General features: G+C 45.6%; 2 protein-coding genes across 2 annotated transcripts in view; one reads left to right on the forward strand and one right to left on the reverse strand.

Moving 5' to 3' along the window:
- Positions 1-9,291, forward strand: part of fryb (furry homolog b) — a 43,325-nt gene extending 34,034 nt beyond the window's left edge. The window contains exons 50-65 of the mRNA XM_079171668.1: positions 118-288; positions 498-638; positions 771-956; positions 1,076-1,240; positions 1,692-1,766; positions 2,029-2,199; positions 2,809-3,003; positions 3,141-3,281; positions 3,364-3,578; positions 4,351-4,555; positions 4,728-4,877; positions 5,013-5,111; positions 5,201-5,284; positions 5,802-5,912; positions 6,234-6,469; positions 6,557-9,291. Coding sequence (XP_079027794.1) covers positions 118-288; positions 498-638; positions 771-956; positions 1,076-1,240; positions 1,692-1,766; positions 2,029-2,199; positions 2,809-3,003; positions 3,141-3,281; positions 3,364-3,578; positions 4,351-4,555; positions 4,728-4,877; positions 5,013-5,111; positions 5,201-5,284; positions 5,802-5,912; positions 6,234-6,469; positions 6,557-6,815 — 2,604 coding nt within the window. The 3' untranslated portion in view covers positions 6,816-9,291. The remainder of the gene's footprint in view (positions 1-117; positions 289-497; positions 639-770; positions 957-1,075; positions 1,241-1,691; positions 1,767-2,028; positions 2,200-2,808; positions 3,004-3,140; positions 3,282-3,363; positions 3,579-4,350; positions 4,556-4,727; positions 4,878-5,012; positions 5,112-5,200; positions 5,285-5,801; positions 5,913-6,233; positions 6,470-6,556) is intronic.
- Positions 9,292-9,739: 448 nt separating this feature from the next.
- On the reverse strand, positions 9,740-11,440 carry zar1l (zygote arrest 1-like; the record flags this gene model as incomplete). Its single annotated transcript, XM_079171356.1, has 4 exons — positions 10,853-11,440; positions 10,186-10,278; positions 10,015-10,089; positions 9,740-9,883 (listed from the first exon to the last, which is right to left on the reverse strand). The coding sequence occupies exons 1-4, from the start codon at positions 11,426-11,428 to the stop codon at positions 9,740-9,742; spliced, it is 888 nt and encodes a 295-aa protein (XP_079027482.1). The 5' UTR covers positions 11,429-11,440.
- Positions 11,441-12,525: the final 1,085 nt, after the last annotated feature.

The raw sequence follows: 12,525 nt of genomic DNA on the forward strand, positions 1-12,525 counted from the left end.
TGCTTTGTCTTGTATTAGGCTTTGTTAAAGTGTTGAAGCACGTTTGTCTAAAAAAGGCCTGGGGAATAAACATGCACAGAAAGGATAAGTACAAGCTCTCCCTTTCCCCTCTCTCAGGTGTGTTTAATGGAGAAGAACACAAAGCTGTCCCATTTGGCCCATGTGATGACGCTCTATAAGACACGTTCTTACACACGGGACCCTTTCTCCTGGGTCAGTGTGGTTTGCCGATACCTCCATGAAGCTTTCTCCGAAATCACACTCAACATGGTCACCTATATGGCTGAGGCAAGTGCTGATAAATATGCATTACATACCTCAAAGTTTAGTGTGTTGTTTTGGTGGAAAGTGTCGCCGTTTGTGAAGTAAGGACAACTACCAAGTGATCTTTTTCAGTAATCTGCATTGACCAATACGCCTGTTGTTGCTGCTGAGCAAGATGAATTTAGTGGTTGCATGCTTTTGTCACTCACTAAATGTCTCTTTTCATCTCTCAGCTGCTGGATAAGGGCCTTCCCAGCATGCAACAGTCTCTCCTCCAGATCATTTACTGCCTGCTCAGCCACATGGACCTGACTGCTGTACAAGTAAAACTGTTCAACGGTGACGTCACCAAGACCATTGAGAAGTTTGTTCAGGTAACACAGTCCTTACAGTACTTTGTGTTAGCCAAATCCTTTTTCCACTACTTCTCTGTGTTTCATTGTGTGATATGAAGTGTGCACTGCTGTCTCTTTTATATACTCTACACTGTGTTTGTGGTTCCATAGACGGTGCACTGGAAGGATGCCTTAAACATCTTGAAGCTGGTGGTGTCGCGCTCTGCCAGCCTAGTTCATCCGGTGTACGGCCACTCGCAGGGCGACCTGTCCAACCTGGAGGTCAGCAGGGTGTGGGACGGTTCAGCCAAGGCTCTGCCTGGGAAGACACTGGACTTCACCTTTGACATCTCTGAGGTGAAGGAACCTACAAAAATGTCAGAGGAAAAAAAGAGGACTACGTGTCAAATGTGTTTGTGAGATTCAAACCACTCAAGCATTTCCATAAGGTCCCCCCTTCGCTGTTTTCTTTACAGACTCCAGTGATTGGGCGTCGGTTCGACGAGCTTCAGGGTTCAGGGGGTAGAGAGGGAAAGGCCAGAGCCATGGCTGTAACGCGGAGCACCTCCTCCACCTCCTCTGGGTCCAACTCCAACACTATCCTGGTGCCCGTCAGCTGGAGGCGACCACAGTCCTCTCAGGTAGCGTTAGACACTTTCATTAAGGTATCGCCACATCAGCATTTCCAGCTCTGTCGCGGTTTGTGTACATTTCTTTGCGTAACTCTAACTGTTTGTGTTTGGATGTGGCATCTCAATGCTGCTTAATATTTTCAAATTGTAAAACTGCAAAAAGAATTGCCACTACTTGTTACTGTACATCCAATGACATATTGACTCACACCCTACCTTATTTGATTATTTTTTCTCTGCACATGCTTGCCTTAGTTTAATAGAAGCAAAACCATGCTAGACTTTGTATATATGTACTGCTAAATGCTGAATTCATGGAAACCCTGGGCTCAACTGATTTAGTGATGTTTAAACATCTGAGGCAGTTAACAATAAACAACCTAAGAAAGAGAAGAGTTTCTGTCTTTTCCCTCTTTGATTTATAGTCTTTTATTTCTTTCTGTCTATCTCCTTCATACAGAAAAGAACCAGAGAGAAGCTGGTGAATGTTTTGTCTCTTTGTGGACAAGAAGTCGGACTCACCAAGAACCCATCTGTAAGCCGCCTCCCATGTCTTGTTCACAAAACCTGTACTGTCGACTTGTTTACAGTGTACAAACATCTACAAAAGGGCGGACGTGTCTTTTGTTTTAGAGGAAATTGTGTTCTCTGTAGATCTTTTGGAATTATTCATCTTCGTAAGGATAATAATTCTTCCTTCCTTATAGAATACCGGTAAATGAATATATCCTTCCAGATATGTATTCACTTCATAAGGAAGTTGTTTTTAAATACCTTTTTTGGTTCCTTCTCGTCAGGTGATCTTCTCATCGTGTGGCGACTTGGACATGATGGAGATACGGGAGAGTGGTGTGTCGTCAGAGGAGGGCGGAACCAGAGAGGACACGCTAGACGACACCGCCAGCGAGCAGCAGTTCAGGGTTTTCCGAGACTTTGACTTCCTGGATGTGGAGCTGGAGGACGGAGAGGTGAGATTTATATTTGACAGACACACTTTGAGTCCCTGTGAGTGCTAAACGTACGTCACTTGATTTTAACTGTAGATAGTAAAGTCTCTGTCTTTTTCCTTTCCCTTTTACCTTTGATGCGTGTTTCATTTTATCCGTCTGTCTTTTCTTTAACATCAATACATTTGAAATGTATTTCTCTGTCCCTCCTCCTTGTCTCTCTCTATGTCTAACTCTGTGTCTCTCTCTCTTCCCCTCGCTGCCTAGGAGCTCCAGGTAAGGTCTCTCACACTGAGCACTTACATTAGCTTTAATCGGGCGCTGTGGTGTTGCGGGATAATTGTGCTTCATTTTGCTCTCACAGCTTTGTTGCAGAACTACATTTCTGACCTTATTGCTATTTGTCATAATGGAGATAAATTAGATCGTGGCTATATTGAATGCAGACAGCCTTTCCAGCATATTTTTCATGCCATGAATAACATTTCGCAGCTTTTGCTTGTCACCTGGGCGCTCTTAGACGGCAACTATTCATGTTTTCATGACAATGTTCTCGTCACAGCAGCGAAACTCACTGCTCCCATCGCCTCTGCCCTTGTCTCCCAATGTCTTTGTGCATGTTTTATCCAGGGCGAGACCGTCGATAACTTTAATTGGGGCGTGCGTCGGCGCTCTCTGGACAGCACAGAGCTGGGTGACCTGTTGGAGGAGAGCCAGCACTCGGGCAGCACCCCCAGTCTGGGTCACGAGGACCCCCACGATTCAGACGAGTCCTCGGAGGAAGAGGAGTCTTCAACCAGCCAGAGCCTCTCTCACTCTCAGCTTGTGCGTAGCTTTAACTGTTGGATCAATGCCACATTAACATCCACTGAAGCCTGAAAAAACGTCATTGTCTGTTATTGCAATGACCAGAATAAGTCGATCAAAATTATAGACATCCCTTGTTTGCCTTCCTGTTTCAGACGAACCCTTCTCCATCGGAGGAAACCAATCACACTGATTCTCTATCTACCTCTTACGACATTTCATCTGCCGACCCACAATCCCTCAATGCTTCCACACCGGGACAGGGAGCACTCCACGATTTTCACGGGAGCCTACATGTGAGGACTAAAATACATAAACATATGTACTCGTGATGCATGTGTTATCCCCTTTAAAATATAACACGTTTGTCTCCTTCAGGGGAGGGTGTGTGGCGAGGATGAAGACACTCAGGCCCAGGATGACGAACTGTCGCTGAGCGCCAACGAGCTCCCTCACGGCTCGGACTGCGGCGAGAGTCTCACCCTGGAGTTGCCGGGGCAGCGTCTGGATCATCTGCCCACTTTGGACCACAGCCTCAACGCAGACTACTGCCAACCACCGCTGGACTTTCTAGACCCCAACTGTCTGCCCAGGTGAATGTGACAGACAGGAGTAAAAGAACAGGAAACAATATGGAGTATTGTTTCACTGGAACTTTTTATCAGCCGGGCAGATTGACTGACATTGGGACTAAACCTCGGTTAAGCTGCAGCCTAAGCACTGATTCTAATCTGTCACAACCAGAATGCTTGCGCATATAGCATTGGGACAGATTAGGTCATTTATTACATGCTGTTATTCACAACGAAGGGTGATGTAAATACTTTTCTCAGACATCCCAAGTTTCATTTGCATTTTCATATATGCACCCCCAACCCCCCCCCTCCTTTCAAAATAATGAAAAGGCTTCATTAAAATAGACTTTTAAAAATCTTGTGTAAGTGACTAAATCACTAAATGAAAATGATATATGTGGGTAATATTAGGTTGTATGTTTCAACCCCTACAAGCTGTACATGTTATATCGCTGTGAGTAAGATTCAGTACATTGTTTTTCTTTGTTGCCGCAGTTTGTGTTTGGCATTTATTGTCCTGATCTTCCAGGTATTTTCTCTAATATTAAATAATCGTCTTAAATAGTTCCTATTTAATGAATTCTATTAATCCTGGCCCTCGCGATGCCCCCTGTAACCTGTACAATCCGTTAGCCAAATACTGCTTAAACGGAGGCAGTCTCATTATCCAACTCATAGAATTCCATGAGGTTGCTGGGCACTTGATTTTGATAGAAAACCTTTTTGGGGGGAAGGTATCAAAACCTTTTTTCTTTGTACCCCCACATCTTTCCCATTTCCATGGCGACAGCTTACGTGATGATGTAGATGACTTGGAAGACCTCGGTTTTCCTCCTCCCCCCTCTCCATTTTTCTCCGCCATCTTGGCAGCCTTCCAGCCCACAGTGTGTGACGATGCAGAGGAGGCGTGGCGTTTTCACATCAACCAGCTGGTGACCGACTCGGATGGATCCTGTGCCGTCCACACTTTTCAAGTCTTCTCGTCTCTCTTTACGGTAAATCACGGGAAGGATTAAATGGAATTATTAATTCATGCATATTTCTGTCCCTGTTAGTAACCTTGATGCTCTTTTTTTTTCTCTTCAAGCAAACTCTCAAGTCCAGTAGAATTAGCATGCATGTATGTGCAACTGTACAACCATTCATCAAACTCTCTTTCTTTCCCAGAACATCCAGGGAAAATTCTGCCTCCTGACCACTGACGTTGCCACTTACCTTGGGGAGGGCTTAAGGGGCATTGGCTCAAAGTTCCTCAGGTCGTCACAGATGCTGACCACATGCTCAGATTGCCCCACAATCTACATTGACGCTGACACAGTGAGTACTGCAGACATGATGGACTAGACCGTGACAACAGCCTGCTGGTTGGATCAGCAAATGGTGGTCTGTAAACAGCGGGAAATGGGATTTGCGTTGAATTTGTGCACTGAACTCATTTGTTGATCTTTCCAGATCATGTCATATGGCCTCCTTGAAAAAATGAAGTTCAGTGCGCTGGAGCTGCAGGAGTACCTGGACACGTACAACACCAGAGAGGACGCTGCTGTATCGGTAACCTCACGTTATTTATACATCGGTTTTGCTTTTTCATGTAAATGTGTGATGAACTACCAAAATATTCACTATCTCTTTTTTTTCAGTGGCTGAGGAACTGTAAGGACACATTTCCCAGGTGCCCCGGTGACAGTGTGGTTACCTGCCAGCCTGAAGACTCAGAGGAGAAGGTACAGGCAACTCGTTTACAAGTAATCTACGGTTTACCGGCAAACACGCTCAACATATGGGTAACTTCAGCATCTGTGTAATTCTATTTCTCTTCGTCACACTGAGATTTCTGCTCTCTTTGCATGTTTGCAGTGTGTTATCTCGTTTCTTTTCTTTTTTTTCCCCCCCAGCCACTAAATGCTGCTGGGTTTTACACATTGTTGACTAATTCTTGTTAGCTAACTGTCATAGTTTACACTTGGCTGTGCATGTGTTTGATTGATGCTTTGTCTTCCTCTCACCTTACTCTGATGTCCTAACATGCTCTCTCGCTGTCTAGCAAATGGAGTCTCTTGCAGTAAGTTCTCTTACAAGTTTCTTCACTTCACTACCTCTTGATTAACTGCTTAATTTACTTTGCACAAGACAATCCGCTAGTTGTGTTTGCATGCCTGTGTGTATAGGTGGTGTTTTGTGTGTCTGCATGTTCTCCGCTAATGATGAAACTGACACGTTTTCTTCTTTCATGTCTTCTAGCAATTGGAGCTTTGTCAGAAGCTCTACAAGCTGCATTTCCAGCTTCTCCTACTGTTCCAGTCCTACTGCTCGCTCATTGGTCAAGTCCATGCTGTCAGCTCTGTGCCTGAGGTGAGCCAAATCATAGCTCACAAAGACATCATTTATCGTCTATACACTGTTCAGGATGGAAAAAACACCAAGGCAGAGGCTCTCTGGCTGTAAACCAAACAAAAACACAATAAACCCCATACAAATGATGCTAAAAAAAAAATGTGTTTCTGTCCATTGGCACCCACGGCGACATCAAAATAATCATACGAAAGATCCAACAAAGTAGGACACTACATGCCAGCCTTCACAGAGGAGACAAAGCTTGTTTTTCTGGCTCCTACAGTGAACCTTGATATCAAATGATATAAACATTCCTTCTGTTTCCTTCCCACGTCCCAGCTTCTGAACATGTCTCGAGAGCTCACTGATCTGAAGACCAGCCTGCAGGTGGCGGAGGCGGCTGTGGCCAGCGACCTGGAACACAAACACTTGGCCCACACTCGATCCCACGCCACCCAGGTGGCAGCCATGGTTGTGCCCAGCTTCCCCACCTCGGAGGCAGCGGTGCAGGCCATACTGGAGTGCCTTAAGAACCACGAGTTCACCAAAGCTGTGCGCTACATCCAGGAGTGCAGGTCCGTAGCAATTCTCCCAAAAGTCTTACACTAGATGACGGTTGCCAGATGACAGATCTTTTTTTTTTTTTTTTATCTCGCTTGCAGGAGGCAGTGGCCCAGCAGCGTGTTCGGTGGCAGCTCAGAGAGCGAGGTCCAGACACTGCTCAATGTCTACTTCCGCCACCAGACGCTGGGCCAGACGGGCACCATTGCCCTGGTCGGTTCTCGCCAGGACCTCAGCCTGATCTGCTCCAAGCTGCTGGAGCTCAACGGGGAGATCCGCGACATGATCCGCCGCGCCCAGGGTTACCGGGTCGTCACAACCTACCTCCCCGACTCCAGCGCCTCCGGGACAAGCCTCTGACAGGAGCTCAGGAGCCCCCCGCCCCCTCCTTCCCCACCCTTGCCTCCCCCGTCCCTGCAACCGTTGACGCTTCCAAAACCATCTCCCCATCCCTTCTCATCTCCGCCCGCTCTCACAGAGGAGGCCCAGCACCCGCACACCTGGCCCCTGCCTCCTCCTTTGTATCTGCTGCCCCGGCTGCACAGCAACAGACAGATACCTGCCTACAGTCCGGCCCGACACCAGAACCATATTTAGATCACGACCCGAACATTTCTCTGCTCTCCTCATCCACCGTAGACTCTGATACCTCATCATTTGATTTTCCCGAACCCCCAGACTTGTTCTCGTCGCATAGCTGCTCAAACGCACCAGGCCAACCGAGTTTTACAATGCCGCACACACAAGAGCCAAGGAGGAGTGATCTCGACGAGAACACTAAGCTTTACTATCCTTTCAGAGGTGGTTCATCACACAGTTCACCACTGTTGCATATACACAGAAGCAAACACCTGATATCATCGCGTACATCTAGCATGCTCCCGACTGTGGCCTCAGAGCCCACCTTGCTCACACACTCGGACACAAGCGCATCTCCAGACCCCCCTCCGGGTTCACATCTCCCCCATTTCCCCCGCTCTCCATACAAACACTCAAGTCCGTCCCCAGTTGTCGACCCGGGCCATGACACAGTGTTAACCCATGGCCCCGCCCCATCTTCATCCCTTCTCCCTCCCCCTCCTCCTCCCCCTCCTCCCTGCCCCACCGGCCTAGGAGAGGCTGCGGCATGGGGTTGCTGCTGTTCCCTCGGTGGAGCTGCTACGCCCTTATCTCGCTACCTTGGGAAGGTTGGGCACGCCGCCCTGCCCCTACTGAATGTAGGGGGGCTCCTGAATGCTGAACCGTCAGACGTCCAGACCTGAGACGTGCCAGAGGACCTAAAGAGCTCAGACTGAAAGAAACCAACTACGAGCAACCGTCAGATCTTTATATCGGAAAAGGAGAAGATGACATCCCAGAGATACTTTCAGATTTTACACTTTAAGAACATTGCATCATGTCCCAGACACAATGGGATCAGACTGCTGCCTGCTGATTAAGACGACCTGATACTTCGCTACGGCTACATGTTGTGAGATTGAGTCCTGCTTTAGGGCCGTCGTTCAGCACCAAATCTACTCTGCACCCGAGGACCTGCGAAGGCTGTTAGCTCCGAGTTCTAACTCGATGGAACTGATTGAACTTGATCGACTGCCTCCGTGAAAAAGGACGTAGTTTGCTGTTAGTATTGCCAGAGACGGTGAGGAAACTACCCGTGACATCACTGGTAGAGGTTTCGCTATTGCACTAAATGGAATTTTGGTATAGTTTTTAAAAAGATGTTACAGAAAGGTTGTTTTTTTTTTTGTTACTGTGAGTAAAAAGGCTTTCACTGAGGAGGAGAAGCCAAAAGCTAGAATAACTTCTCTCTCCTGTTGCGTCCACTGTTTTGAGAACTCCTTTTGGAGGAAATTGTGCAATGCATGACCCAGATGAATGCTTTCCACTGTACTAGTGTCCCTTTCGCTCCCTCAAAGTCTGACCTCTCCAGACCGACTGAAAGACTGATTCGACAAAGAGCAGAAGCAGAATACTCCAGCGTACCTCCTCGTGCTGCCCTCGCTCCGTTTATATTCTGTATCAGTGAACCAGCTCGTCTCCCGACTACTGTTGTAAACATTGGTACACTAATCATGCCATTATCCGTGCACTCCTCTGTGGCAAGTTGTAGCATCATTAGCGGGCGTACACACACACTGTATATTTCTCTCTGTAACGCGTTGACCTTGTGTTCACATGCTAGGAGGATGGTGCATGTACACACTCAAAACATTGTCTCTCCGTCTGTATACTATTAATAGTTATGGGCACACAACTATTGTAGCATATGTTTGTGTGTGTGCTTTGTAGTTACCTTACACGTAGGGGAAACGCTGACATTCAGCGCTCATCGTTGGCGTTCAAAACGAAACCCTGTGCTACTACTGAAGTCCAACACTTCCTGTCGTCTGCCCTTTTTTGTGACTCCCTCGTTTGCCCCTCCCTTTACTGTACAAATGGCCCTGTTTATATCTGATCAGCTATGAATCACTCATTTGACTTAGATTTTATATTGATGTTTGTTCCCTCAAATCAAACTGCCATGCATGACTCTTCGGTGTACTGTATGGAGTGTTTGACATATTTATTAACAAAAATCATATTTTATCTGAAAGATATGTTTGTATGAGGTACAAAAGGGAGCTTTAAGCTCATGCGGGTATGTTTTTTTTCTTTCCTGTGTGTGGGAGAACGCGTGTGTGTGTGTGCATGCCAAACAAGAAATTGCACATTTTTAAAGCTTTTTAGATCAAGACTGTAGTTTGTTTTTTTCCACCTTGTAAATACTTTTACAGCCTTTGTGAAGTTGTTTTTGAGTTGATGCTCTGTACAAGTCTGTCAAAGTAAAAGACATATCAAGTTATTTCTTCTGCATTTCACTTAAAACCTTTTTAGATTGCACATGCAACATACCGTCTCTTCACACTGCTGAACACATGTGCATTCAAGTCAAACTGGGCTTTTAGAGCTAGAAAAAGATCGCGCCGAGGTTTTAAATGAATGAGTGCAATATAATCTAGAATAATTCCTCAACTTCTGACATGCAATTTCTTTATTTCATAAATTTTATTTCTTTTTTTTTTTACAAAAATAGTTTTCATATTTAAGTTTAAGCTCCAGGATTGATGAAGGGAAACAAAAAGGTAACTCTTTTGAGAAGTTGCTTCAAACTAACAAACCAAGACAGAGATTCATCTACTCGCTGACAGGAGAATACACAGATCTCTCTTCCGTCTGTTAGTGGAAGCAACTTCCATCCGCGACATCCTCAGGGTGTCCAGGCCAGAGCGAGCACGCAGGGCCGTTCAGACGATGTATTTGAAGCTGTAGGTGACGTCGCAGGACAGCCTCGTGCCCTTGCAGCGACAGCAAAGGTCCTGGCGGTGAGGCCTCTTCATGTTAATGTGCCTCTGCTTCTTCTCACAGCTGCAGCTCGTCTGAGAGCAGCCCTGAGGCAGAGGGGAGGAGTCAGTTAGTAGCAACAAAAGAGCAGGAGGATGCTTCTGACCCCCTGATGCTCATGTTTTAAGAAACTTAAGACTTGATTCACATTGCTTGTGGAGCCACAAAGTAAATGTACCTTGCAGATGATGGACTCCACTCTGTAGGGGTTAAAGCCCACCTGACACTTCCGGCAGAGCTGCTTGTAGTAAACCTGACGCACAAAAACAATATTTAAAAATCGGCATTATTATTTAGAATGCAGATTTTGCCAAACATAAATGTGTGCAGTGAACAATAAACCACTTACTTTGCTGGTTCCAGAGATGCACCACACATAAGCACTCTCCCACCGGATGTTGCACTTCTTGCAGTGGAAAAAGCCATACCTCTGCTCCAGGAACTGAAATAAAGACAAATTCATATTGAATGAAAGTCCAAAACATCCAGAGTCACAACCAAGGCTCAATCACAAACTGGGAAAAAGGTGGCACTTTGTCCATCAACTGCTTTGTGACTTTGCCTTTAATTCATTCATTTCTTGCACTGCAATTTTTATTCTTCCACGTATTCAGTTCTTTTTGGTAAATGTTTATCATTTTGAGCTCCTTTTTTTCCCCTTTAATTTCGTATTGGCTTGTTTCTTTTATATCTTGACTTAATGCCTTTTTTGTCTTATTTAAATCACTTTGAATTGCCTCATTGAAAGGTGCTATAAAAAGAAGCCTTACCTTGTGCCACTTATCTTTTCTAAAGCACAGAATGAACCAACATTAGGGTACTTAAGGTGAGTCTTTATTAGCTCATATTGTGCACTGTATGTCCTGAAGAGGGTCCTTGTATCAAATCCAATTTTAAGACCTTAATTGTTTCATTGCTGTACGTTTCATATATTTTATCAAATTACCGCAGCATTTCTTGGTCTATGTGTAGAATGACGTTTGGGGAAGACTTGATCTTAGGTTTTAGAAACCCACCTGAAAGTTGGACCCCTTCAAAGACCTGTGGAGAGTTGTCTTCAAGTCCCGCGCCGTGTCCTCCCCGCTGTGATCCGTCTCATCCTCCTTCCCAGACTCCGCTTGTTCGGCGGCTTCAGCTTCTCTCCCGTCGTCCTCGAGTGTCTTCTTGAAGATCCGTCGGTCAAACATCGGCGAGTAGATGGAAACGGGCCTCAGGAAGCGCAGCTTGCTGAGCGGCGGCGTGTTGTAGAGCGCCTTCCCGTCCGGCGTGATCGGCTCCGGGCCCTTAGGCGACTTCGAGGGCCCGTTTTGGTCGCCCTCCGCGCAGAACAGCGTCTTGGGACCCAGCGAGCACTGCACGATTTTATCCACTTTGGCGTTTACTTGCACGCCGCACTCTTTGGTGTTGGCTCTCTTGAGTAGAGGGGGCACGCTGGGGTGGTTGACCTGGCACAGGATGGCCTTGCAGAGCTCCAGGTAGTTCAGGCCATTGGGGATCATGAAGCGGCCCTCTCTCTTCCCCCAGCCGCTGTTGTCCGGAGCCGGTAGAGCGCACGCGTTGTACGGTGGAAACGTGGACAGGAACCCCTCCATCCTGGAGCCGTGAAACCGGTCCAAGTTCTTCCAGCTGGGATTTAAACAGTCGCCTACTAATTAGTTGATTGTGAACAGGGCTGTGCATCCTCTAATTGAGCCGCCATATACAGAAATATTCAGATAGGTTTAAAAAAATTAAATGTAGGCTAATGCCTAGTGGTAGAACATCTATCAACCTTAAACTACTACTGACCACGGATACATAACAAGCTCGTAATAGTTCTAAATGATGTTCATCTTAAATAATTAATGTTGATTAATATAATGTGTTAAATGTTATCCAATAATATTTGTGATTGTAATTCCAAGTGGATTTAATTCAAATGATTGTATTCATATGTTCACGGTTATGGTCTGTGGTATTTATACGCTGAAATTATATTAGATCTACTGTTATTTAGTTAAATTCTCATTCAACAGCTACAGTTCACAGGCAATGTGCCCACTAATCTGTGGCCTACCTCAAACACACTTGACAATATGCTTTCAAGCTACCCTTTTCCCTCGCATTACTCTCTGGTTAACTATGCATGTTATCCGTCATGTTCTGCACCTGCTACAGTGGGCTAGTGTTTTGGTTTCGAGGGGTGCAAATCTGAAACGTTGCATTGGAGCTCCCCCTATAGTTCATATTGGACAGAGACGCAGAGGCAGATAAAGCACGCTGCTGATCTTTTAGACATTTATTTATTTTTAGTTTAATGTTCTGTAAACCAGTATGGCAAGACATTTGCAGTGGCTTAGAATGTGGATTTCGCAGGATAATTAGCAACGACAAGTGTAATCAAAGTAAATGCACATTTGCACAGGAGCAGATGTTCTTACATTGAAACGTGGTTAATGAATAGGTTAGCAGGGAAAGGAAAGGGGGAAGAAATGACAAGCTCCATAGCACTATCCGAGAAAAGGCTGCATGAATAGACGCATTGACTTGTTTAAATACCCTTTAATAGACATGCACTTTCTGATATGAATATAGCGTTATTGAGAAGCAACTAAAAGTGATCGTAAATACAGTTTACGCGGAAGAAACATGAATATTACCTTAATGAGATCATTATGTTTATTGCGACCGTGTCTCATTTATAAGATCA

The sequence above is a fragment of the Pholis gunnellus genome (assembly GCF_910591455.1).
Source record: "Pholis gunnellus genome assembly, chromosome: 13".
Lineage (NCBI taxonomy): Eukaryota > Metazoa > Chordata > Actinopteri > Perciformes > Pholidae > Pholis > Pholis gunnellus.